The sequence below is a fragment of the Heliconius melpomene genome, chromosome 1, assembly GCF_056956725.1.
Source record: "Heliconius melpomene rosina isolate 202511_hmr_F chromosome 1, ASM5695672v1, whole genome shotgun sequence".
Lineage (NCBI taxonomy): Eukaryota > Metazoa > Arthropoda > Insecta > Lepidoptera > Nymphalidae > Heliconius > Heliconius melpomene.
In genome coordinates this window covers 8468659-8496642 of record NC_140389.1, presented here as the reverse complement: position 1 = coordinate 8496642, position 27984 = coordinate 8468659, and the positions used below count along the sequence as shown (strand labels likewise).

Genomic DNA, 27984 nt, shown 5'->3' with positions numbered 1-27984 from the left:
ACAGTTAAATCAAAAGTTTTAAGTAAACTAAGTGGGTGCAGTTTTACGCTTTAAATTGGCAAAAACGTGACACGATTTCATGTTATAAGGAAGTAAAACATCCTTAATTGCTATTTATTCCGCTTATCTTCCGTTATTTTGGTAGATTGTCATATTTTTTTATCGACGAAATGAATCAAATATTTTTTTATAATTTTCAAAAAACTATTATTTTAATTATAATACTTTTTTATTCAATTTAGGCGAGTTATATTATAGTGCGTAATCGTTTTTATGTTCTTAGTATCTAAAGAAACATTATCGTACCATGAAAAAATAAATGAAACTATAATTTACAAAAGTTTTCATGAAAATTATTTTTCCATTACGCCCAAATTGCGAGACTGATAAATTTATTGTTAAACAGAGGAAAGAGATATTAATATTATTTTGACAATATTTTCGTGGCGCAGTTGGGATGTGTCCATCTGTAGACATGATGGTCGGGACTAGGATCACGTTCTTCATAATTGGTTACCCAAAGAGCGGTTCTTGTTTCCAAACCACGCCCTTGAAATTAGTGAGAAGATTACTATTGAAAAAATATGTGAAAAAAAAATAGGTAGGTATGTATATCGTTAAAATAAGTAAAGATTTGAATATTATAATATACAGCACAATTTCAATTGTTGTTTATTCATTCAAGTTCGCTTTTAGCGTTAGAATTTTAAAAACCACAAAAATAATATTTAAAAGAAAAAAAATCTAGAAAAATATTAAAAGAAAATATATATATATATATTGTGAGTAAAGCCACAGTTTGAAGCTTGTTTATGCTAATTATATACAAGTCGACGTTACTCAAGACTCTCTCTACAAAACAAACTGCCCGTCCGTGCAGTATAAACAACCCTTTGATTGGGGCGGTCGTAATGTTTCTGTATCTGCTGTAATATTTTTTTCGTAAATACAATATCTGTATTTTTGTTTAACTTTCGAATTAATAAACTAATTAATATTCTTTTACAAACAAAGTTCTGTTATTAGGCTAGAATAATTTTTAAATGTATTTTGGGGTAAGTTTTCTATGAAGTTGTATTTTTTAAATTTATAATTATTTTTTAATATTTATTTTATAATTATAATTACTCTTGTACTTAGATATTTAGTACATTTAATTATAATTTATAGCTTAGATTTAGTAAAGCGTCGTAAGTGCAGGCTAATAACTTTATAAACCATCCCTAATAGCTGAACCAACTATTATTATGAATATTAACTGTCTTATGGGATACTGTTTATTATATTCATATTTTCTTTTTTTAACCGACTTTTGTTAGAAAAGGAGGTTATCAATTGTACTGTTTTTTTTAAACAAGACAAACGGCTTAGTAATTTGATATTGTATTAAGGTTGTTGTTTGCATTAGCTTGACACCGACTTCAAAATTATAAAATCTTTATTTAATTATTTTTGTTTAAAAGATCAAACAAAGTACGGTTTACTTTATGTAAAATTATTTTTTACTTTAAAATTCGTTGTTTGTGACCGGTTTTGTTTTTTTGTTAAAAATTAATTTATTTTTACTTTCATCTTAAAAAAAATTGCTAAGTTTTAATTTGCACAGCGTATAATTTTTTGCAACTCTTAGTATTTCTATTTTGTAGAAAATTATATGTGAGGTTGTCGTGGCACGGCGACAAAAGATTTGACTGTAAACGCAACGTTATGGGTTTGATTTGCACTAGGTAGAATAAATTATTTTCATTTTCAAATAATGATTTTCATTTGTAAATAATATGAAGAACACCATTGAACACACAAATTGGTCGGAAAGTGGAGAACAGAGAGTATCTTAACACTAGATTTACTCTACCTTACTTTTATTTATACACTAACGTGGACTAACATATAAATTGAACAATAAACATTACGTATTAATACTCTTTCAGCAAAACGACGTCTATCTCAGTACGGATGCCATAAAAGATTTTAGCATCGAAATATCTAATTTCATTATTTTTGTGGACTTCAGTCACGGAACGTTCGCGTGCTGTAAGTAGACCGAACGATAATATCAACTGATATTAGCCATATTTTATATGATTAATCTTCTAAAATCATATTTTCTAAGATCAGATAGACTTTACTAAGTTTTTGTTATTGTTATATACGAAATATCTTAAATATTAACAATTGTCATAAGAAACATGAACTCTTAAAGCTCTGGATGTGACCACGTCTGATTAATGAATACATATGCATTTAGTGTTTGATTGAATTAGAAATAACTATTGGATGGTCTGGAGACATGGGCTTCGTCAAAATTTTTAATAGGTAGTAGATAGTATGGTGGTAGTATTGTAGAATTTTACAATTTTCCAGGTATTTATGAACTATTACTATATTACGTTCGACAATTTTTTTATATGTATTTATAATATAGTGTTTATTTTTAACCTTTGAATTTTAGAAATTATCGTGTTATAGAAATTATACATTGCTTTCTATCAAGTACTTGTGTATAACGGTGTCACGAAAATTACTGAAAAACAATTTTAAAGAGTAATATACCTAATATTGCTTCTAAGAGAGTGTACGCACTATCTACGGTTGATACAATTATTAATTTCAAGCTCAATGAACTTAGGATTGCAACCACTTTTTACTATATCCTGATAAAAAGGATAAAATTATTAAAAATTATACGTAAAATACATATATTATGCAATAAAAAAAATCGTAGTATATATATTTAGCAAGACTTTCTGAAACATGAAATAAAAAAACAAGAATGCACCAACTTCATTCAGTCTGCATTATGTTAAAAAAGTTCCAACAATTTTTCATAAGCTCATCGGTTGCATGAATAATTTTCCTATAATAAGCTCGGGCCAATGCCAAAGTTATGGCCCCCGTTACCGAAGCAATTCGTTTATTAGCTTCGTGACGTAACTAACCACATTAACGACCGTTGCAACCGTTAAAATAACCATTAGACGTAATAGTTTGTTGTTCTTTTTAGAAAAAGATAAATAAATATTGCAAAATATAGTTAAATTTACTTTTAATTGGTCAAGAATATGATTTTGCTTAATATCTACTTATAATGGGGGAAGGTGCATATTGTTGCTCTTTAAATATGCATAAAATTTTATCTTAAAAATAAAAAAAATAAAAAAATTGAATAAAACAAAACAATAATTTAATAAGACAAAAATTAAAACTACAAATGAAATTAAAAATATAAAGATATTGATTCATACTCGTATGACCCTGGAAGGGACGTACGGCACTATCCACCAAGTACCAGTGATATTTAGAACCAATGTCAGCAGATTCCGCGATAACCTCCGAGATAAATAGTGTTTGCTCACGATATTCTCGTAATGTCAGTTTGAACACAATAGTTAAAATTATCTGATCATATTATAAAGTAAATGGAAAACTAAAAATAGACAAATTTATAATACTAATAGTATTGGGACTGGTTTCTTTTACAACACTCCATCATGATGTCGATAACACAAATATTTACCAAAATAAATCTATTGCTTTGGTAAAATATGTAGCAATAAGGGTAAAAACGAAGCTATCAATCAATTTTAGTAGGCAAACAAGCATAATCGATGGGCCTACCTTCGATAAATTAATTCTTGTACGCAATACCTGTATTAAATTGTGAAGATATTTTTTTTGTTTTATAGTATTCATATGGAATAAGGAATATATTACTTTAATACAAATAGGTGAACTTTATATCCACTTATAATATTAGATAATCATTATTAAACAATAACTTGTTTATTTTTGTTTAGCTTCACGCTCTATTGCGAACACAGCAGGGTAGGTAAAGGCAATGTGGGAACCTAGTGTTAATGCTCCATTACCCAATGTTTTAAATACTTCCGTTTCCCTTTTACTGCCGAATTGTTGATGGCAGAACTCATCGCCGCGCTTTGCCTCGATACCAGAGCGAAGAGATGGAAATATAAACCTAAATAAATATTTCACTTCGTCGAGTGGGAATCGAACCCACAACTGTCGCGTTACAGTCACACCTTTTTACCGCTGCGCCACGACATCCTCACGTCCTATATTATTTAAATTATTAATCCATTTTAAAATATTTTAGTTAAATTAAAATTATGGGCCGCGGCAAGGAACCAGAGCAACAAACCAGCAATCCCATAGAAGCAAAAAAGTTCCGCGATGAAGCCAGCGGACACTTTAAGAGTGGTCATTATGAGAGAGCTTTAGTGTCCTTAAACAAGGTAAGGAACATTATAAATATATATTACTAATAATATATAAAAATAATATATTAACAAATATATAACATTATACCATTATAAAAATATATCTAGACAATTAAAATAAACGAAAAGCTATTCAAGAAGTTTTTTTTTCTACACTCGACTAGCGTGAATAACGGTAGTAAGAGGGTGCGAAAACACATTCGGTCACCATGGCGACCACGGCTCGGGCGTCGACATCGATGCCTCTTCAGACACCTACATATTACATAACAAACCTACATTCAAAACACGTCCAACATGTCCGTGCTGAAAACTTTAGAAAGCGAAGATAACGCGAAAGCCCAAGTCCGTTCGATCCTCGGTCCGACAAAGGATGCCGAATTTTTACAAAGTTTCGTACGGGTCGGTGTTGGAGATGATGAGGAAGAGCTTCCTATTCCTAAAGCCTCTATCAGCAAGAGAGCGCCCGTGCCCGTGGAAAAGGCGGAATCCATTATCGAAGAAGATAAATTCTCAGCTACAGGAAGGAAGGAATCTGAACAGCCTCAAAAAAGGAGATTTCGTCGAAAGCCAAAACGTGAGCGACGTAGACGTGAGGAAGAACTATACACGGACAAAGATAGAGCAGCAGCCGTCGTAATGGGTTCGAAGGATATTAAGCTATCTCTCAATATGAAGGATAAAGCTGAGAGAAGCAGTGCTCTACAGATACCAGTTGAAGCGGATGCCGGGACTCTTTTAGCCCTCGCTCGAGCCGAAATGATGCGAGAGCGCTATCGGACAGCTTTGACATTTGTTGATAAGGTAGTATGGATTAGACACTAACAAAAAAATAGACAAGTTAAAAAAATACATGTAAACAGTTTTAGCTACAACTCTCTATGTACATTTAATATTAATGGCACAATGACAAGCATGCATCCAATGCATGAAAACTTGAAAAAATCGGTGGTCCCTCTGCCTACCCTGCTATACGTGGGAAGAATCCACATATTACAAAAAATAACTATACATAATAATATGGTGTTTGTTACAGGCTATCGAATTGGCACCTGAAGAAAAAGCAGCATTTGTTGCGCGCAGTAGATGCTATCTTCTACTTGGAGAACCTCGTAAAGCCTTAGAAGATGCAGAAGAAGCTCTTAAACTTGATCCAAAACATGCAAAGGCATTGCTTCAGAAGGCTGAAGCTCTTTACTATTGCGGTGAATTTGAGTTAAGCCTAGTTCACTATCATCGAGGCCTGCGTGCACGCCCAGATCTAAATGAATTTAGACTCGGTGTTCAAAAAGCGCAGGTAATATTTTTGTACTACACTTAAGTATTTCACTTTAACTTCTTACAATATTAAGGATGAAGTACAAGAGACAAAATCGATATTTCTAAATTTTACTTTGTCTTTTATTTATTTAGTGTATCTATTGTTGGGTTTTTTTAATAAACTGAAATATATTTTTGAATACATGAAAATATATTTTTTATTTCAGGAAGCCATCGAAAATACAATTGGCGCTGTAAAGCCAGTGAAGAAAACAGCAAAACGAAAATCGGTAAAATCTTCAAGGCCTGTTTTGGGTCAACTTATGTCAGATAAGATTTACCTAGAAAACTTGCTCAAAAATCCCGATTTGGCAATTGCTGACAAGAAAAATGATATTGTCATGAAGCAAGCGGAAGAAGCCATACGATTTTTGGAAAATAGAGAAGAATTTTGGAGGCAACAACAAACAGCCAAACGAAATTAATATAAAAAATAGGTGTACCCAAAGCTCAGATTTTTCAAAACCCTTCAAAATTACAAAAAAAAATCTCCACACTGTTACATGTTATACAAATACTTAACTCCGAAAAAGATGTATAAGCATGCTGCTGCTGCTTCATATCATACTTTAACACTATTTCGGATTCTTCATTTCTTCTGTAATTTATCATCAGATAGAACGTTGATGGCTCATTACCTACGATAAAATACGTTTAAAACATCAACACACTAACTTATTATTTACTTCCATTATTTAGTCCGTTATTGGTAGTGCTATGAATTAATTCATTTACTTATATATTATACGGTTACATAATTATTTATACATATCTTATTTAATTACTTATATATATAAACACATTGTTGCAAAAGCATTAACTCTACTAAGCTTTATTATTGAAATATGTTTTATTTTTAGTGTACGTAGATACTAGATAAGTAATAAAAATAAACACTTACACCTCTACGTTGCTATTTCATTAACCTTATATTGTTCAATATAATAACTTGATACTTTTCCTAAATTCCTTTAATTCTCATTTAAAATATTTTTTATTCAAAATTACTCAGTCAGTTCTCTATAATTAACTGATCCGTCGTAGCGCTATCCAGTTGTGCACAGACCTTTGCCCACTCTACCTTGTTTCAATGAGATATGGTAAAATAAATAAATGAATATATAAAAAAAATAAACAATTGCGAGTTCGAATCCCAAACAATTATATAATACTGTTTAAATTGATAGTATATTGCTAATGGATGAATTTATAAATTAAATTTAATATTTACCTATTTATTTTAAAAATAATGAGAAAGAAAAATGTTTTGATTAGAACCCCATCCTATTCATTGAACTCCGTCGAGCGGAAACCACACTAATATTTTTTCTGCACAATTTACAGACATGTGAAGAACGGGATAACGACCCAATGTGTACGGAAATGGTAAATAGGACCAAGACATGTATAAGTGCAATTAAATAATAACATAAAAGTATAAATAAGAAATGTAGGCATCTCTATCAGTAAAACAACAATGTATTTAAAGAAATAAATTTATTTTGTTCTGACGGCATCGATCTCACTGCCACACCTTAATATATTAAATCTTATATTATGTCAACTCATACTATGCTACACAGTACATTCTCTATCAACCTAAATGAATGCTATTTACAATATTTACAATAATTACTAAATATGACTTAATGAGTTTTATTATAAAAAGTTAAAATATTTTACTTCACATAGCGACTTTCTTACATATAGACTGCAAAATCATAATTTTTACTTTAAAAAAAAATATCATTGACTTAAAATCATTTACAAAACATAAAAAAAATACATATAAAAAAACCAAATGTAGCGAATTTTTCACCTGTAGCCTTTTAGAATTCTTCTCTTTCATGAGTAATCCTTCTTCATACTCTTTCATATAAAAATTTTGATAATGGTAGAAGTTAATACCCAAGTTTAAAATTTTACATATTTTAACATTGAACTCTTTTAGAATAATCAAGAAGTAACCACATTAAAACATTATATATTTACCAATACAATGATGATCTACAATACGCACATGTAGCATTTGAGTAGCATACAATATGATTATGAACAATACATATTATAATGGTGAAAATATACTTAAAATATCTCATAGGCATGGCAAAAAAGAAAAAATCGTTTTTTAACATCACGTTTTCTTGCCTGTCCCGCAAAAAAATGCAAAGATGTTGCAAAATGTTAATAAAAATTACAATTATATTCTATCAGTAATACTGTACTTGAAATCATACAATCATATAAGTATATTCGAGTCCCGATATTTGCTTATAGTCAATTCAATCCCGAGGAGATCATGAATAAATAACTTAGTGCAAGTATCTTTAACCTATTATATGTTAAAATAAAGCTAAATGAGGAGTCCCTTACATTATTCTGTTACTTAAATTCAATATGTACATCTTATGTAATAGTATACAGTACGGTCGACGAGTCGCGGCCACCCTGAAGATAGCTGTTGATGTTTGCGGCGACTTCATTTTAAGATTCATATTCTTAGCTAATTTCAGAGCGATCACGACGCGTTCATACTGTGATGTTCGTAACGTGTTATGAAGTATTGGAGTCGCGAGGAACGCGTACGATATGTGCCATAGGACACACTGCCGCCTCCTCCCCCGCACACCCGTGAGTGCAAGGCACGAGTTGAGGACTACGGTTGGAAATAATTTCAATTTGTTGAAGGGGATCAAGTTACATTTGCTATTAATATTGTTACTTTTTTATTTATCTTTGTTACCGTTTAAAAACAAAATTAAAATATGTTTGACTATTTATGCATAGTTTGATTTTTTGTTTCTTAAGACTAACACAAACGTATTATTATAGTTTTACTATTAAAATGTAAATAACTATCTACTTAGCCTGTTTCTATGTGACACAAAGTAACGCTTACGTCCGCATATCAAATATTATGCACGCCACTCTAGACGAGTGTGTTTGATTCGCGCCTGTTTTCTTCGACATTATAACACGTTGAGGTTATTACAGTAAGCAAATGATAGGAAAGTTGCTACTAATGTGTCATTATAATCCATTTAATAAAAAAAACTATAAATATAATTATATTCGATAGACTCAAAGCAAGATTATTTTTAAATACAAGTGCTAATAAAAACACTAATACAATTTATTTACACCTTTATAACGTGGAAATTAAGTTGTAATCAATTTATAATAATCTAGTGTACACATAGCACAATGGTAGTGTAAATATGTAGAAACATTAAAAATATATATTCTTAAATCATAAGATAACTGAATTTCCAACAAATAATTGTTATAATGTGAATAAATTGGAATTTGTAACTAATAAATCTTTTAAAAAAAATTTAAACCATAAATCAAGATAATTTCAATAAATTGATTTTAAATTTTATCAAAGATTCTATTCATTGTCAATATTTTGGAAAGTTCATTGTTTCTTGTTGATAAACATGTAAAAATTTTCAAATAAGATAAATCAAGATTTATTATGATAAGATTGACTAAGATTTAAGATCTCTCTTATTAAGATTTATTTAATTAAATGCTTAATTTTTTTCAATCTTTTTTATCATCATTAAAATAATAAATATTATAACTGTCTACAAGCAAGCATATTTCATTGTTAAATTTTATATTTGATTTATTTCGAAAATAGAAATTAAATGTGCTAGCAATTGAAATACATAATACATCTCTATAAATCATGACCTACATAAATCACACATATTCCATCAAATTCTTAACTAATGAATACTATAGTATTTAGAATTTGTAGAATTATCTTAATAATTATCCCAATAGATGTGTTAGTGTTTCAAAAATATACAATTTTTAAGGTAATTTGATGGAAATTTGTTTTTGAATCTACTCAATTTCAATTCACAACAAATTATAGTAAAATATATCTTTCCTGATTAATTAGAACACTTTTTTATAACTCACTAAGCATTCTTCAAATACCTTAATTACATATATATCATAGTACTGAGTGACACTTCACTATCACAATATAAACACAAATTTTCACATCACAAAATCACTTTGACAACACTAAAAGTTCCTATGGAACTGATCCATCCTTAAATGATGTCAGACGTATTGACGTCACGTATTAGTTGAGAGAGTCGACGAAGTGTGACAAGGGGTGGGAAGGGGGTCATAATGTTCGTGACATGACATTTCAAAATATAAAACAATTATCTAATTATTAACACAGCAAAGTTGTGTTTGTATAAAGTTTGCTGTTACATTCCTTTAACATTTCTAAGTGTGAAAATTGCAAAACATGAGTATATATACACACGTACACGTATACATACATACGTATTGCATACTAGATAGTGGGTATCACAAATGTAACCATAAATTAAAAAGTTATAAAATTGGTGTAACATAATTCACAAACGGCCTTACACCAGCAGAAGGTCGTAGCTATAACATAATATGTCTTATAGCGGCCTTCAGCTGGCTAACTTGCCGCTATTCAATCTCCTCGGGAGGTCTTTTGTACACAGGTCCGAACTTCGCCATGTATTTTCTCACAAACATTTTCGCTTTCGATCTGACAGAGTCTGTTACTATTAATTCTTCGACTGATCGACAGTGTTTCAATTCTTTTAACATTACGAAGTGGGTGAGCTGTAAAAATAATAAGAGAAAATATATATTTAACTATAATATTAACTAAATAGCTATAGTGGCCGATGTGACGCAACAGCCTAGCGTCCGACTATAAAGGCAACGGTTGTGAGTTCGATTCATAATCCCTTTTTAGTTGTATCGAAATCTTGCCTACCTGCTTAATTTTGAATAATCATGTTTAATATAAATAGGGATAGTGCATTAAAATATACATTTGTCTAAATTATCAATTATATAATTGATAATATGTATAAACTATCAAATATAGATTACATTACAATTTCTGACATAGATTTTGATTTGACTTTGGCAATACAAATTTCTGAATAATTAACTTAAAATTAGACAAACCTTCCTAGCCAAATGTTTAAAATCGGCCGTAGATGTGATCCTCCCAGCCGGTGCGTCCGAATGTCTATACGGGTTCAGATGTTGCACCATAACCCTGGCCATAGTGCTGCGGAACTGCTCCTTGATCCTCCTGGCGTTCTCCTCAGGGTCTGCAGGTGGAACTGATAGTGGAGCTGACGCAGAAACTGGTTCTGGTGAAGGATCCCTTGGAGGTGATGATAAATTGATCTTGTCTACGCCATCGTCAGAGTCGCCTTCTGATTCGGTGTCCGTTTCGTCCAACTCGACAAACTTGAAAATAATTTATAAGACACTTCAGCTTCACGCTGTATCTCGCACACAGCAGGTTAGACAGAGGGAACCTAGTGTTAAGTGATAAGACTCTTCGTTCCCCACTTTCTGCCGAATTCTGGAGGGTGTTGCGCGTTGAGTAGCAGAACTCTACGCCGCGCTTTGCCTCGTCACCAGAGCGAAGAAATGGAAATATAAATGTAAATAAATATTTCACTTCCTCGAGTAGGGATCGAACCCACAAAAGTCGTTATGTATTTTTATAATTTATATTTATTTTGCTCGACACTGTACCCTGCATATCACAGGTAGAACACACTAGTGTATTCCTATACTATTTAAATTTACTTTAAATTAATTATTCATATAAATAAAAAATCAATTACTCTATTGATAGAAAAATAATAACTTATTATAATAAAAAAAAAATTAAGAAACAATGTAATAAAAAAACTAGTACTAGTGAATACATATATTAAATATTCATACCTTAAGATCCTTATGCGTGATCTCTTTACCCCTTTTCTTGGATGCCAAAAGGCGTACCCTCTGTAATAGCCTCTCTTTTCTCCGACGTAGCTTCTCTTTAGTCTGTTTATACCTTTTAACTTCCATACGACCCGCCAATTTATCTTCTTCGGTACGTGGCTATAAATAACAAATAAACATTAGTCTTTGCTCGTCTCTGTTCCGAGCCGGATATGTGCATCGCGTTAAAATTTAATTTGTTTTCAAAAGAACCAACCAATAACCAATAACCAATTTCTAAATAATCACTCTGGAAATGTAAACGTCAATTGGCTCGAACTCTTTCATGATATACAAAACGGGAACGATTTCAAAACGAGTGTATATTCAGCCTATGAAATTTTGTTTATATTGAATTTCTATATATTTTAAAATATTAATAATTATAATAGCAATGCAAATTGTATTCATGACTTACACTTATCGGCCTCTCTGACACTAATCCTGGTCTTCGTTTTCTTGGTTTCATAGTTAGTAGAGCGTGGTCCGGTATTAAGCCATTTCGAGAATCTTCTTTTATCACTAAATGTAAAAAAAACTTAGTTAATAATAAATATTAAATACTCATACACTAAACCAGACCAAACCTTTTAAGATAAGACAGAAATAAAACTCGTGGAGCAGCGGCACAGCATTTGATTGTAAAGTTGTGGGTTCGAGTCCCAATTGAAGGAAGGGAGAACGAATTATTTTCATTTTTTCGATTTATTTAAAAAGACAAAGCGTTTTTTAACACTGCAACAAAAGCATTCGTAATTTCTACACTAAGTTGCTCTACTCTAGTTAGTACCAAAGTTTCACTAGAGAAAGTCACTACTTTACTAATATTCACTAATAAAGAGCGACAAATCCCTTGTTTACGTCTGCCTAGAAAGCAAGAAACATTTTTATTTGTAAAATACGTATACATACCTTCATAAATTCCATTAACACCTTCAACAAATTTGCCTTTGACCGGCCGGCCGATAACCGCAGATTCGAGAGCAGTCATTGGTTCAGCTTCTTCCTCCGAAGAACTTTCATCTGTACATATAATATGAGTATTATTTTAAATGACACTGCTGCTGAGGCCAGTCGTGGCGCAGGGGCACAAAGTGCGCTGCAAAATGTTTCCAAAATTCGGCGGTAACACGAGGTTCCACTGCACACACTGCTAATTCGAATCAATCGTACAACGTAATTTTTCGAATTAATCGTACAATCGTTTGAAATCCTTTAACAAGTCTCATATCACTTTTAACTATATAAAAATACCTGGTGACGGTAGCGGCGGCATGGGCGGCAACCACTGAGGCTGACGTAACTTCACGTGGTAGTAGTATCTGCGCCCGCGCGGGTCTAACGCACTGCGCCACATTGACGGCAGTACTGGCTCCTTGTCGCTCTCTGTTGGTGCTTCCAACTAAACAAATATTTGTTAAGTATAAATGTATTTTTCTTAAACAGGCACAGGGAACATAGTGTCAAGAGATTCTGTTGCTAAGTGCCAGCGAGAAATTGACAATCTCCTGATGGCGAATCTAACCCTCAGTCCTGCTATATACAGCGTGAAAATAAATATAATTAAAAAAAACTTATACTAACTGGTTGGTTAGCTGGTATAATGTTAGGCGGCTGCTGCTGCGGCGGAAACGGCATCTGCTGACCGAACATGAAACCGCCCATACCGAAACCACTCATACCCATCATACTGAAAAAAGGTTTAATTCTATTTAGTATAAACACTATAGTACATATTTAAAAAACTAAAGAAAACATGTTTAAATGTATTTAATGTATCATAATTGTAGTTTTCTTAAAACAACTTCATGTTGTTTTTGTCAACATACAATGCCTCAAGAATACGGCGAAAACTGGCGGAGTGTCTTACTGGGAACGGAGTGCTGTGTAAGTGTAAGTGTTTTTATGGGAGTTTGTGGGTTCCCAGGTAGTCTCTAAATACCCTGCTATGTCCGGGATACAGCGTGAAGTTAAAAAAATTAAAAAAAAAGAAGAAACATTACTCCGATAATATATAAAAATAATACACATATATTTGAAAAATGCACACTATTAGGCAAACACCATTTAAAATAAAAAATAATATCATCTAAAAGTGAATGGTTACTATTGTATTGTCATAGGATATGCGTGGGAATTTTAAAACAATTTCCAGTACAAAAAGATTATAAAACAAATATGTATTTAATATTTATGTATTTTAAATTAAATATATTAATAAATATAAACTATGAACATATGGAAATATGTTTTATGTTTATTGTTATTACATTTTTTTTTCTATAACTCTCTCTTTATCGCATTGCAATGCAATTGCTTGAAGCAAAACAAGGCTTTTACATTATTTTTTATACATTCTGGTTATGTTCACTTTTATATAAAATTAAAAAAAAAAAAACAATTATATCGTACTCACTTAGGTTGTGGCATACAGAACTGTGGTCCAGGGAACGGTTGGCAAAACCCAGGGGGACCCTGGAACTCTCCGTTAGGCCCCACCCACTCAGGTGGCATTACCCCATCAGGCATTACTCCAGGCATCATGCCAGGTACTCCTGGAACTCCAGGAGGTACCATGGACACCATGTTGCCTCCGGTCATAATGTTTGGACCTCCATTCATTAGATTTTGAGGTCCATTCATCAGGTTTTGGGGCCCATTCATTAAGTTTTGAGGTCCATTTATCATGTTTTGTGGACCAGGCATCATACCTTGCGGGAACATCTAAAAATATTTTATTTTACTTATTTAATATCAATTAACAACAAATGTGTAAGTTGAGCTTATTTTAGAAAACAAGATTTATATTCTTATTTTTATTTACATATATCTAAAAATTATTTTTTAAAATATTTAGATAGAATATGTACCTCCACTGCACCCTTGCCATTCTCAAAATTCTAAAACCAACCTACCTGAGTAAAGTCCTGAGGCCAATGACCGTAATGGGGGTGTGGAGGCGCGTGCGGGTGCGGATGTGGATGGGTATGCGTCCATTGAGCACTATCCCTTTGACGTCTACTCTCATCCGCAGCAGCGGCCGCTTCCGCGAACGCACGACGTCGTTCCTCTTTACTCATTGGCGGTACGGCAGCTAGTACTCTGTCTGTTAACCTGTGGCAGGATTAAGTGTTCTACAAATCAAGTATTTTTTATTTACTATATTTTGTACAATTTTTAACTAAAAAAGGCACTTTTCATATATCACAAATATTCAGGCAAACAGGCAGACAGGCGCAATTTTAATTTAAATAATTTATAATTTATAATTATATATTTTTTTATAATTATTATTTATTTTATTTAGCATGTTAAAATTATGATTTTTCGTTTTTAAGCTACTGTTTCTTACTTATTTTAAAAATAGTTATTATGTGGAGCCTACCAGTAAAGGATTGAGCAAATACGAACTGATTTATTTAGTTTCTTTTACTTCTAATGGTATGTTATAATTGTATCAATTGTTGGTAGATCTTCTAAATAAATAAACAAACAAAATTCGGCGGAAAATGGGCAACGGAAATGTCTTCAAGGGGAATGGAGTATCCTAACTCTAGATTACCAGGTATCCCTTTACCTACTCCACTATGTGAGGGATACAGTGTAAAGCTAAAAAAAATAGTATATAGAGGGAAACAAAAAATGAAGCAATTAAATACAACATAACAGAAGTATTAGCACTAATCATTACCAACCTAATACTTCGCCTGCCCTCCGGACTGGTCCTCCGTTTCCTCCTATCTCTGTCATCCCTCTCTCTATCTCTATCCCTGTCCCTCTCCCGCTCCCTGTACCTATCCCGCTCGCGCTCGCGGTCTCGCTCCCTCTCTCTTTCCCTCTCTCGTTCCCTCTCACGTTCGCGGTGTTCGTCTCGTCTCTCACGGTCATCACGGCGATCGCGCTCACGATCCCTGTTGTTTAAATAATAAATGTAATATAAAATATTTTATATTAAAAACTTAAACAAATATTTGTTTAAGTTTTTATGTTTCCTTCAGCTTCACTATACATCCCGCATATATAGAATAGGTAGTGTGAACTTAGTGTTCAGAAGACACTCCTAGTTCAACACTTCTTGTGTGAATTCGACACGTTATGTCTTCAGTAGTGGAACTCAACGCCACGCTTTGTCTAGCCGGAGTGAACCGTCACTCAACAACCAATGTCATGTCATCTCATCCTGTCTATGCCAGGTATACGCGAGATACAAAATGAATCTAAAAAAGACAAAAAAATTAAAATATATAAACCTGTCGCGATCCCTGTCCCTCGTTCCGCTGGAGTCTGCCGCTCTCCTCTCAACATTGGCTTGACGTTCGTGCTCTTTCATTTGCTGTATGCGTTCTTTCTTTGGAATTTTGAACACTTCCTAGAATTGTTAGTCATTGTAAGCCATTTTTATACATTTTAAATAATACTTTTTAATCAAATTAATTATGTACATTATAGTATTGTACATTTTTGGGAAGCCTATGTATAACCATGGACTACCGAAAAGCTTACAAAAGGCTGAGTTTCCAAATACGTATTAAATGTTAATATATTAACATGGTAAAAGAATTCATTTGAAAATTTGGAAAATCGTTAAATTAGTAGCAATAACTGAGCCTAGGCCTCCTCTTGGTGAAAATATTTGATAAATGATATTTTTTTTGTAATATATAGATAATTAGGCAAAGAAAGGAATTTCTCTGGATGAGATGCGAGACTGCATATAAATTTTACCATTTTTAATTGGCTTAGTTTTATTAAAATCCAGCATTACAAAATGTACTTTATAAATAGTGAATGCAAGGAATTATAATTCTTCGGACAATTATATTATTATTTTATTGTAGAATTAAAATGGACAGTCAGGGAATATTTATAAAGAATATTCTGTGATTTTGGATTCTTATAATACCTATATATTTATTTAGAGTATTAAGATATATCTTAATACTGAACTAAAAAAAATCCAAAACTCAATTTTCCCTTCAATTGGGCAATCATACTTTGGTTAACTCTTTTTATTTATATTTAAACTAGTGGGCCCGGACGCGGCTACGCCCGCGAAAATATAAGCCTAAATAATTAAAATAAGTTAAAAAATAATAATAAGTGGAGATTTATTATTAGAAAAAATATCTGAGTAACCGAAACGAACAAACAAAAGAAGTAAAAGTAACTAAAGGAAATTCTTAATATTAGAAAAAGTACCTAAAGTTTGCCGTGCGCGCGTACTAAACATTTTTCTATATTAATTAATTTTTGCGAACAATATTAAATAAAATCCGATATGATTAAAATTACGATATTTTAAGTGTATAACATCGGTATAGATAACCGAACTGAGATAAATTAATTATAAGCTGCAAATAATTACATAAAAAATAAAAGTAATTCGAAAATATATAAAAATTTACAAAACCATCAAAGTCATCTGCTCGTTCGCGTCGGTCATACTATACCACTCGTAGGCTAGGCCATTTCGAATCAGTGACATCTCCTTATTTATTAGAATGTTATACAGTAAACTATAATTTCCATCTAGATAAAATGCTAAAAGTGACTATAATATTTATTTTCATAAGGATGAATATCAAATTATAGATCAATTATATATCGGCGCGCGCCATGTATGCATTAAGCAAACTCACTTTGGGTGACGTTTTCTTAAAACAACAAACTCTGCAAGCCAATTGTTATTAACATGGCGGAATAAATGGCATGTCAAATTAAAATGTATTTAAACATATTGGTATATATCGACAATATTACAAATATAAGAAAAAAAAGTATCCTATGTTCATCCCGGTACTCTCATGTATCTCTATATGTGTATTTTATTACAATCAAATTAGCGGCTTGACCCTGATTGCGTAAAAGACAGACAGACAGACAGACAGAGTTACTTTCGAATTTATAATATAGGTATGGATAATTTTTACTGATTTCTACCTTCAAAGTAGACCATCTTTCAAGTAATTGATTACACAGATCTTTGAGTTTATCCGAAATTGCTGTATTTTCTTTAGCCTTGTCTGCTAGGGCGGCTTCATCTTCAGCCGTCCTATTTGGAAGTTCTATAGGTAAACCTGAAAATAGCATTACTTGTATCAATTGTCAACATACGCACATATCATTATTTTATCAAAATGAAACTAAAATGATCAGTTTCGGAAATTGTATTATAATTAAAATGGCAATTTAATATTAACTAAACAGTTTTTTTTCTTTTCCTACATTTTTATAAACTATCACGCTGTATCCCGCATAATGTGGAATGGGCAGAGAAGACATTCCACTCCCTACTCCTCGACCAATTTTCGATGTCTACTAGAGTAAAAAATAAAATAAAGCTTTTAAATTAAATCAATTCTCTGAATGGAAATCAAGTCCGCTATCACCGCCTTTGCAAATAGACGCTATCCTACTCTGTCACAATATTTCTAAATATTAAAAAATACAATAAACATATATTCATACCAGTAGCCTCGTCAATGAACACACTATCTGGTGTAGGAACATCGCTTGCACTGAGCCATCGCTCCACAATTGTAAAGAATCTACTCTCTTGAACCATTGTTTTATTTGTAATGGGTAAACGGTCCACTGTTTGGAGCATTTCTAGCCTGAAACAAATTTGAATGCAAAAACTTATAGCACTTTTCATTATGTTTACCTTAGTAGATAGAATAGTCATTATTTGTCATTAAAATGTCTGTTCTGAATCTGTTGGACATTAATTTTGTTAAATATAGTTAGTGATTTTAATTCACATTTTTATACAGACGTTTAATTCGTCACTCCTGTAAGGATTCCAACTTCTTCTTCTTCTTCATTGTCTACTTTATAAAACATAACCAAGTTACTTAAAGCCCAAAGGAACATCATTACACCCCGCTAGACAGATGCACGTCTCTCAGGCGTCTGGTTCTTAAGTTCACTAACGATTCTAGGTCTTGTTCATAAAACATAGGCAACTTACTTAAAGCTCAGAGGAGCATCATTACACCAGGGCGCCAGCAGTCTGAGGCCGCGGTAGTCCAGGAACAGTCTCCTGCAGGGCAGGTGCGCGTCCCGCAGCAGACGCAGCAGGGCAGCCTGCGCGCGCCGCGTCTTGGCTCGCACCACCGTACGGGACAGACGGAGGGTGTGCGCTTGGTTCTTCACTCCTGTACGGGTCAACGCTTCCAGGTCTTCTTCAATCTAGTAAAATAATATTGTGATGTGATATTTAGACATTAATACGATTTTTTTGGTTAAAGTTAAAAGTATTAATCCAAGGGGGGTAGCGTCAAAAAACAAAGTGAACAATTGCTTTAGTAAAAATACTTAATATCCATATTATACTGATGTATACGATGGTCTGTACTATCAATGCATTATGAATATGTAATATAATATTTCATTTGTTAATTTTAATATTAAATTATTTTTTAATCACAGTATGTTTAATGATGAAATAACCAATATTATACAAAGCTTGTAAATTATAGAAACCCACTCTCAACCACCCAGACCCAGTGTATATAACACTGGGTTTCTATGCGAGTCGTTGTCGCCCAATAGTTTGCTGTAGATGACTGTGCTTTGCAGTTACATTTCATTTTATAATTTTTCTTACTCTTGGTGGTTGTCTACTGAACTGAACCAAAAGTTCAGAGCCTAACATCAGGACGGTCACTACTCGTCAAGCAAACTGTACAACTAACCAAAGCTCATTTTGTCTACTAATATGAAATAAAAAAATCACAAATCCAACTAACATCGGCATCTTGCACCAGATCAGGAGCTTTGGGTTTATACTTCCTATCTCGCTTGGGCTTGCGTCGCGGCCGCGCCTGCTGTGCACTATCGTCTGTACGACTCTCAGCACATTCCGTTGTACCTGACTTGGATGTTGATACATCTTCTTCTTCCTAGAAAATCCAAAAATATTCATAATTTATTTATTAGATAGCCAAGTAAGACTACATAAGAGAAATATGTTGTTTATATGGCAGTCAAAGTAATTAATCTATCAAAAGTACTATTACAGTACTAGTAAACATTTTAAAGTATAGGCTCTGATTCTTAAAATTACTATTAAAAATAGTCTAACAAAAGAGACACTATTAAAAATTGTCTTGGAGTCATTTTAATTGGTTAGAACAGATATTAAAAATAAAAATTTGTGTAAAATTAAAAATAAATTTTGTGTTGATACTCTAGGGTTTAGAGTATAGGTTATAGAAAGTAGTTTTAGCACAAAGTTAGATATGGATTAAAAGATAACCGCTTAAACTATTAACCAACAATTTTCAGACAAAACAATACTTGATAAGCTGTAAATATGAAATTGATTTTGCGTATTTTTACATAAAAACTTTTTTAGATTTGACTGCAACATATTGATATGTAATATCACAAATTGCACACAACATTTTGGAAATAATATAAGCAAAATAGTTGGGAAATAATATTATTATATTTGAAATAAAAAGTAAACATAGTAACCTCTTCATCATAATCATCATCCGAGTCTGGTTCAGCTCCGATCCAACCTCTACAGTTCTCAGCTCCGCAGTAGCAACGCTGTGCCACCTTACTGTATGCGATGGGGAAGAAATATTTTAGCATGGAATAACATTTTATTTACTGTATTTTAATATTAAAAAGGTTAAATTGATGTTAATAAAATGTTTGGCTTAGCTGGTTGTCACTGTGAATTTTTTTTATTGTTTCAAAGAATTTTCTTTTTCGTACTGTGTGAATAACATAAAAGAAAATAAGAAATCTCTATTATTTGTAGAAAAAAAACATTTTAGTTTTTTTAATAAATTACAATAAGGGAATTCTATATATTTTTTTATTTTTATAAAAAATATATATAAAATTTTGATTTTGTTTGGAAATTAGATTTTGAGAGTAAAATAGACTTATTAATGCTTATTCTATAGTATGACTAATATGTTATAGATAACAAAAAATTGTAGTTATATTGTTTTTTTTTTAATTTACAGTTACATAAAATTTTGACCATTACAATTGAACCATAATAATAATAATTTAATTTAATTTTAAGCATTATACCTAATAAATTATTGAATTTTAGTTTTAAACGATTTTAGCAATCAATCATCATAATAACTTACCCAAATCTTTGAAACTGGTAATCAAAAGTGATTTCTTCTCCTGCAGGAATATCTCTTTTACTGAAGAACCCTATTCTTAATTCTCCGTTAACTGTCCATTTTTGCGTTTCGGCGTTTGGTTCACATGAATGATTGATAAATCTTGATATATTTCCTTTAAGAGTGGCATCAATGACTGTATCTCCCTTCAAAGACATGAAATAGTGATGCAAGTTGTTGTCATCAGAGTAAGCCTGTGCACGTTTATAAAACTGTTCATAATCGAGCACTTCACCAACATACTCCATTAAGAATTCTCCTCTGCAAAGAAAAATGTATAAAATGAAAAAAATATAAAAATAACTAAGGCCGCCGTGGCGCAGTGATACAGCGTCTGATTGTAAGCTTTACGGTTGTGGGTCCGATTCCTATTCAAGGAAATAAATTACGCCACTCAATACGCAATGCAATGAAAATTGGATGAAAAGTGAGGAACAGAGAATGTTAACACTAGGTTCCCTCTACCAACTCTAAAATATGCGGGATAGAGCGTGAAGAAAAAAAATGAAAACGCAATTCAAAATGCATAATGATTGTTTTTAATATGATAAAAACCACATGTAAGCAAATATCGACTATTTGCTATACTATAAATTTTGAAGCTACAATTACACACTACAATTTTACTCAAATGTTAAGATTATATAAAATATATGCAATAATTTATTTCAAATGAATTTTCAATTGTTATACAATATTAATTAAAAGGTAGCATCTAGCCAGCACACATATATTTATTTTTCGCGCTGCTTGCCTCTTCAATATACAAAAAAATATTACATAAAAAGAAATTGATAATCTCCTTGTTAAAGCTGGCCAAAAAGAGTTAGTTACTAATACAACTGTGCATGAAATATAACAAATATTATCATAATATATAAACTTTGCTAATGAAAATTTACCAATGTCTCATGATTTAAATAAAGAAATAAACTTAATAAGCTAAGAATTATATATACATAAAAAAATCTGGCTGGCAATATTCATCGTGTTCAATCAAATTCTGTTCAGGTGCGCCATAGCTGCCCTAGTATGAGCAATATGTTGCATATAATATGCAATAAGTATTGTGTATATAAATTGTACAAAGTCACAACAGAACAAGCAAAACATTACATTTCACTGTACCAAGAGATGTTTAGAAAGAAAAAAAATATAATTATAAAATTACCCTGTAACATCTGCACTGGCTTCAACACCACATCCCTTCTTATCAGCATAAAACACCTTCAATGGAGCATTTTCTCTCTTTTGAAACCTTCTATTTGTACATCTGTCACCAACTGGACATCTTGAATTACTATGAAAATAATGTAATTACATACATTTTATGCAACAATATAACCATATTATATATACAAATTAAATACTTTTTTGAGCCATCTCACAGTGGGACTGCCTCTGAGTTTATATGCAATGGTTGCACTCTAGCAGACAAAGTGCCACATTGAGAATCAGCATTCTACATCTACTTCTCAAGAACGCACACCATAGTATCATAACACTAGGTTACAGCCTACCTACAGCTTAAGCTGCTTAGTTTATATTAAGAAGAAATAAAAAGCCATATAAATATGAAGTATATATAAACTAATCTTACCATTCAATCATAAGTAATCTGTTTAAGCAGTCTTCACCGCAAGCCAGCTCCCCTCTTTCTAATTCATCCTTAGTTATAAAACAATCACAGATCATCTTTTTTGTCTCCTTACTGACCATACGATCACATAAATATTCATTTTCCTCTAAATGCTGATACTGATTTAGTCTCTCGTCAATAATTTTGTCATATGCCTCTTTGGATAAGGGTGTTATGGGCTCCTCTTCGGGCTCTTTAGGTGCTTCTTCCAACAATGGTAATTTTTGAGGTAAGCCAGGACTAGCTAAAGGTGAATTTGCTGGTGAATTTGCCCCCATTTCCAGTTCACTAGATCTTCTCCATCGAGACTTCACCTTAACTGGCATTTCAGACGGCACAGGAAATGTTAAGGGAGTATTATTTTGCAAATTTTCTGACTTTTCCTGGCTGTCTGAACCCATTTCTTCTAATTTTAATTTGGTTTGGGTAATTAAAGCCTTTTTGAGGGGTGTTTTTACTAAGCCATAACCTTTTGTTTTTTGTTTCATTGTACTTATGGTTTTTATGCGATTAGATCGTCTTACCCCTGTTGGTGATGATTCGGAAGAATCATTCGAATAATTAGGGTTTTGTTCTGTCACCCTTGATGAATTGCTATCATCGGACAAGGTAGAACTAGGTGTTAAGCTTGGGTCAGGTCTTATTAATATATCATTCAAAATTTGAGGATCAGGAGTGTTACAAGGAGGAGTTCTGACTTCAACAATTTCTGAACAATCCATTGGTGAGTTTGGATTTGATTCCAATGGAGTGAGATTTAGTTTTGCAAAATTATTTTGTATATCAGCCTCTGGTTGATCTACTTTTACATCTTCCTCTGTATGTTGGAGAGGGGCTTCATTAGGACTTTCTATATTTATATTATAATTATAATATAGTTCTTGATTATCATCTTCAACAATTTGGACTATTGTGATAACTTCATCATCATCACCATATTCTAAATGCTCTACCAAAGTCACATCCTGCTCATTATCTTTTATCAAGTTTGTTTGTTCTGTTTCATTTTCAACATTGTTTTTTAAATTATCCATTATTTGTTCAGAAACATTGTTGTCTTCATGATTGGTTTCCTCTATAATAGTATTTTTTACAATTTCTTTGTGATCACTTATATTATCTTTTATTATCACAATATCTTCTTGGATATTTTCAACAGGAGCAGGTGACATCTCTCTTGAATTAGCTTGAGATGGATTGGCAGGGAAAGTTAAAGGACTAGAGCAAGCTCCACTATTTGTATCAGACTGGTTATCTAAAGCAGCATCAGATTCGGAGCTCGCACATGGATCAACAACTCGTATTTCAATACTGCTATTTGTTTCACTATCACTGCCTATGTCATATTTTTTACTTAAATGATCATCACTATTGAACAAGCAACGATATTTGCCAAATTTTTTATGTAAAGCTACAACTGGGGTGAGATTAATTTGACCAGTTTTTAGTTTATGTTCTTCTAATATTAATTGTTCTTTTTCGTTTTTATTAGACACTTCATTTGGGACGTCGGAAGGAGGATTTTCCTCAGTGGATGCTTCAGGCACTGGGTCCACTGAAGTGGACGTCTCGCCTTCAGTAGCGTTTGCGGCTTGTGCTTGTTTCCCGCGTCGAGCTGATCGCCGAGACGGCGCATTTGTAGCTGCCTTCTTCCTTTTTGCCATTTTTGGCAAACAATCTATAAAAATAAGAGACTATTATTATCAGGAAAGAAACATGCATGAGTTCCAAAACTCAGTGACCTCTTTCGATCATTAATCGTTATTTCTTTTCTGTCAATGCCATATTGTTGTTTTGGTGTAAACGATAATTGTAATAGATATACAAATTTAGCACGTCTTTTTGAATACATAATTATTAAATAGTGAATAATTTTTAAGTCAATAGATAGTCAAACAGCGTAACCACCGGTTCGATGCCCTTAAATTTATACTATTATTAACTAAATAAAAACGTACCATTACTCTCTCAACTTTTACTTATATTGTTGAATATTGGAAATGAAAATAAATAGCCAACTTACAAATTGTCACAAATATATCAATATGTTAGCGACAACTACTTCATTTTTTATAAATCCAATCCATTGGTTCTTTTTATTAAATTGGCATCCATCATTAATTTTGTTGTGCCCAAATTGTCAGTGCCAGTGCATAAATTACTTATTTATTTTTCTTGTTTATTTCTGCTGAGCCGTAGGTTAATACAATTAAATTTATAAAATAACATTTATCGTAACCATTAAAATAATATATTCTTTAAAAATATATAAAATAGTAACTAAGTGATTCGAAATGGAATCGATCTAAATAAAGCCATGTATACATGGGATAGTATTATTAATTCATAATACAAATAAAAAAATATATAACAGTAATTACTACATTATAAATTAAATATAAGAATTAAAAGAACTTAAATTAATTATTTATAGTACAGTGTATAATATATTAAGATTTTCGATACTTTTTATTTATAAAATATTTTAAAGGATAATAAAAAAATAATTGCATTATAATATTGCAATATTATTGTAACAAGTAGAAGATTCTACTTACCTATGATATTTCTATTATATCTTTAAAATATTAAATAAGAAAAATATTCACAAAGTATCGGCACGGTACTGTACTGTAGATGTTTTACGTTTATCTTTATCTGTAAAAAATTTGTATTGCGTGTCACTTGGCGGCTTTTGATTTTGATATTATTTGACAAATCGTAATAGGAGAGATTTATTTAGATTGTACCTTGTAAATTTGTAAAAAAAGCATATTGAAGGGCTTTCTAACTAAACAGTTATACTTTTCTTCAAAAAAATGACGAATGAAACACCAGAGGTAAGAAATTATAAAACTATAATATCGATTGCTTATGTTTATGTGTATTTGAAAGACACGTCATAAATTCCGATACACACATTTTTTTGTATTAGAAGGAAATACATTATAAGAAGCAATTTAATTATTTGTTATATGTGATAATAAATATACTCGTATAACATATTTTTAAGAAAAAAAGAGGCTAGGAGACATAATTTATATTGGAACTTTTTTTTAGGTAGTTAAAATTAACAAATGGGACGGTGCAGCTGCTAAAAACGCAATTGATGATGCTATTAGAGAGGTAATATACGTACTGAACATTATAAAATATAATAAATTAAACTATTTTGATGATGTAGTTTCTTCCAATTCTATATAAAAACTACCGACCCGCTCGCGGCTTCGTCCTCTTGAACTACATAATTTAAATCATTGTTTTTGGTTTGTTTTATTACATTATTAAATACCAAGAAAATATTTTTTTCTTATGTATCAATCTGTTACAATTATGTATATTTTAATTTCAGGTTTTTACTGGAGAATTGAAATGTAAAGAAAGCTTTGCACTGATTGATGGACGCTTGTTCCTTTGCGCTTTGGCTGTTGGAGTAGCACTTTATGCTTTGCTTTGGGACTATTTATATCCTTTCCCACAATCAAAGTAAGTCTTTCTCATTAGTCAGAAATATCTAATTGGTACATTTGTTATATTGTAAACCTTCTATCAGGGAAATTATTTATCCTTATTAACATGCTTTGGTAAAATGAAGTGTGATGTTTTGATCCATGACTCACTATACAATGTCTCAAAATCTCGTCTATCATGCTTAAAATCATAGACCTAGATTCTCTCTGCCTACCCAGGATTCTATATGCCGCATACAGCATAAAGCTGCAAAAAAAATAGTTACAGTTCATAGATTCAAATTTAGTTGTCCATTGTGGATATGTTGTTTGTTCGCATCATTTTATGTAATACAATAATTATTTTATATTATACATTCTATTACATCATATAAATACATTATATAACAAAAATAATTACAAAATAATAATTTTAATTATATATATCATAATATATATTTTTTATTTTCTTATGTATTCTACACAGGCAGCGAGAGACAAAGATAGTAACCTAGTAAAAAGAAACTTGAGACTTAATATCTGCCCAACTTTCGAGTTAACACATATTTTATTGTTTCAGATTGGTCCTTATAATTTGTGTATCTTCATATTTTATCCTCATGAGTATTTTAACACTTTACACAACATTCAAGGAGAAGGGTATTTTTGTAGTTGCTAAGGAAAAAGCTGGAAATAATAACAGAGTTTGGGAAGCAAGTTCTTATGTTAAAAAGTAAGTAATTCCATATAATAAATATTATTCACAAGTTTATTTTTATTTATTTTATTTTAATATTATTACACCATAATTGATATTAATTAACTAAAACACAAAACAAAAAAAACAAATGATTTTTTTTATATATTTTTTTTATTTTTTTTCGGTTTCACATTGTATTCTGCACACAGCCGGGTAGGAAGAGAGACCCTAGTGTTAAGACACTGCATTCCCTACTTTCCACCGAATTATGGGGGCATTGCGTGTTGAGAGGCAGAACTCAATGCCGCTCTTTGCCTCGACACCAGAGTGAACAAATGAAAATATTGATGTTAATAAATATATCATTTCCTCAAGAAGGGATTGAACCCACAACCGTTGCGTTACAGTCACACCGTTGTACCGCTGCGCCACGACGGCCTCTTATTTTTTTATAACAAGTTTTATTAAATCTTTTGTTTTTTCTGCCACATGAAAAACTAAAATAAAAAAGTAAATTTATGTTGTCACCAAGGTAAAACTATAATTAAAAAGGCTAAGACTAAGATTATAAATAAGATGAACTAAGAATAGATAATTTATTCATTTATTTTATTGAATAATTATTGAAATGTATTTTTTCCAAGATTAATTAAAAAATAATTATTTTATTAAAAAATAAGTTTTCTATATATTGTTTACATTTTTAGGCATGATGACAAATACAAGTTAGTATTGGTGATGAGAAATTCTAATGGAAAGTCCCGCGAAGCCTCTATCAACAAATCTTTTGCTAATTTCATTGACACCAACGGCACAGTGGTCCAAAATCTTATCATAAATGAAATTACTAAACTCTACAACTCGCTTTCTGCTGAGAAGAAGGAAAAGTGATTGTCTTTTATGCACAAATACTACATACTATGTAATTTAATCTCAATAAATTATGTGTAATGCTTATATTTGTTTTATTTCAAATGTGCCATTAAATATTCTGGACCTTGGTAATATGAAACGTACACATATATAATATTTATATTAAATATAAATTTCATTCAATTGTATGGTTCCTTCTTTAATTTATAAATTTAGTGTGAATAATATATTTTAAAATGTTGACTTTGATTGACAAAGCGACAAAAGTTCAGGAAATGTTAAACCCATTGAAATTGCAGTTTTCACTATTGTATTTTGGCAAAATTCCTTTAACATTTGGTGTTTGTTTTATTTCAGTTGGATCATAAATAAAAAAGCTTTATCATTATAGAGAATTTTGTTCGACGAAATTTCGACAAAATAACTATTCTATTGAATTTGCAGAATTTTAGTTTTTAAATGATTATGTTATTAAAACAAGAAAGTAATACAGATTTGTAAATTAATAATTATGTGGTTTTAACGGACAAAGTCACGCGCGGGTCCGTAGCAAATAATATAAATAATCATAGCCTAAACTATTATGCAATTGACCTATGAAGTGTATTTATATGGCATCTGTACATATTTTATGATAAAGCTGATCGTAATCAGCGTGGCGTGAAATTGTCCTACATTTGAATAGGATAGCTCTATGTAGAGTCAATGTCATGCAATAAGCGGGCGCTTTTTTACTTTTTCGCTTGATATATTATATATTTATATATATTTATAGAGTACGGCTGATGTATTGTGGCCGCCTTGA

The 27984-nt window shown here is 31.6% G+C and overlaps 3 protein-coding genes across 4 annotated transcripts; 2 read left to right on the top strand and 1 right to left on the bottom strand.

Moving 5' to 3' along the window:
- Nucleotides 1-4418: 4418 nt before the first annotated feature.
- LOC146541191 (outer dynein arm-docking complex subunit 4-like) lies at nucleotides 4419-6447 on the top strand. The gene is made up of 3 exons (XM_085190571.1): nucleotides 4419-5042; nucleotides 5275-5535; nucleotides 5726-6447. The coding sequence occupies exons 1-3, from the start codon at nucleotides 4536-4538 to the stop codon at nucleotides 5981-5983; spliced, it is 1026 nt and encodes a 341-aa protein (XP_085046697.1). The 5' UTR covers nucleotides 4419-4535; the 3' UTR covers nucleotides 5984-6447.
- A 591-nt stretch (nucleotides 6448-7038) lies between these two features.
- Nucleotides 7039-24446, bottom strand: Set2 (SET domain containing 2). 2 transcript variants are annotated; one of them, XM_085205939.1, is made up of 20 exons: nucleotides 24116-24446; nucleotides 22119-23835; nucleotides 21690-21818; nucleotides 20480-20779; nucleotides 19842-19932; nucleotides 19112-19264; nucleotides 18331-18551; nucleotides 17829-17974; nucleotides 17301-17437; nucleotides 15611-15729; nucleotides 15056-15271; nucleotides 14276-14474; nucleotides 13777-14084; nucleotides 12945-13050; nucleotides 12615-12762; nucleotides 12273-12383; nucleotides 11779-11882; nucleotides 11322-11480; nucleotides 10542-10832; nucleotides 7039-10187 (listed from the first exon to the last, which is right to left on the bottom strand). In XM_085205939.1, the coding sequence occupies exons 2-20, from the start codon at nucleotides 23819-23821 to the stop codon at nucleotides 10029-10031; spliced, it is 4800 nt and encodes a 1599-aa protein (XP_085062065.1). In that variant the 5' UTR covers nucleotides 23822-23835; nucleotides 24116-24446; the 3' UTR covers nucleotides 7039-10028. The 2 variants fall into 2 exon arrangements, with proteins under 2 accessions (XP_085062065.1, XP_085061987.1); XM_085205861.1 differs by having other exon boundaries at nucleotides 24181-24446.
- A 379-nt stretch (nucleotides 24447-24825) lies between these two features.
- Nucleotides 24826-27261, top strand: Spase25 (Signal peptidase complex subunit Spase25). The gene is made up of 5 exons (XM_085193257.1): nucleotides 24826-24997; nucleotides 25218-25283; nucleotides 25510-25643; nucleotides 26187-26339; nucleotides 27014-27261. Exons 1-5 carry the CDS (start codon nucleotides 24977-24979, stop codon nucleotides 27195-27197), a joined length of 558 nt encoding a protein of 185 aa, XP_085049383.1. The 5' UTR covers nucleotides 24826-24976; the 3' UTR covers nucleotides 27198-27261.
- The last annotated feature ends 723 nt before the right edge of the window (nucleotides 27262-27984 follow it).

What these genes read in the sequence shown, in the direction of transcription:
- LOC146541191 (XM_085190571.1), top strand. Translation starts at nt 4,536, where the DNA reads ATGTCCGTGCTGAAAACTTTAGAAAGCGAAGATAACGCGAAAGCCCAA. An exon ending in CTTTGACATTTGTTGATAAG is followed by an intron (nt 5,043 to 5,274) that starts GTAGTATGGATT and finishes TGTTTGTTACAG; the next exon opens with GCTATCGAATTGGCACCTGA. An exon ending in TCGGTGTTCAAAAAGCGCAG is followed by an intron (nt 5,536 to 5,725) that starts GTAATATTTTTG and finishes TTTTTATTTCAG; the next exon opens with GAAGCCATCGAAAATACAAT.
- Set2 (XM_085205939.1), bottom strand. Translation starts at nt 23,821, where the DNA reads ATGGCAAAAAGGAAGAAGGCAGCTACAAATGCGCCGTCTCGGCGATCA. An exon ending in ATCTGGTGCAAGATGCCGAT is followed by an intron (nt 18,552 to 19,111) that starts GTTAGTTGGATT and finishes TTATTTTACTAG; the next exon opens with ATTGAAGAAGACCTGGAAGC. An exon ending in TCACGCATAAGGATCTTAAG is followed by an intron (nt 10,833 to 11,321) that starts GTATGAATATTT and finishes ATTATTTTCAAG; the next exon opens with TTTGTCGAGTTGGACGAAAC.
- Spase25 (XM_085193257.1), top strand. Translation starts at nt 24,977, where the DNA reads ATGACGAATGAAACACCAGAG. An exon ending in TTGATGATGCTATTAGAGAG is followed by an intron (nt 25,284 to 25,509) that starts GTAATATACGTA and finishes TTTTAATTTCAG; the next exon opens with GTTTTTACTGGAGAATTGAA. An exon ending in GCAAGTTCTTATGTTAAAAA is followed by an intron (nt 26,340 to 27,013) that starts GTAAGTAATTCC and finishes TTACATTTTTAG; the next exon opens with GCATGATGACAAATACAAGT.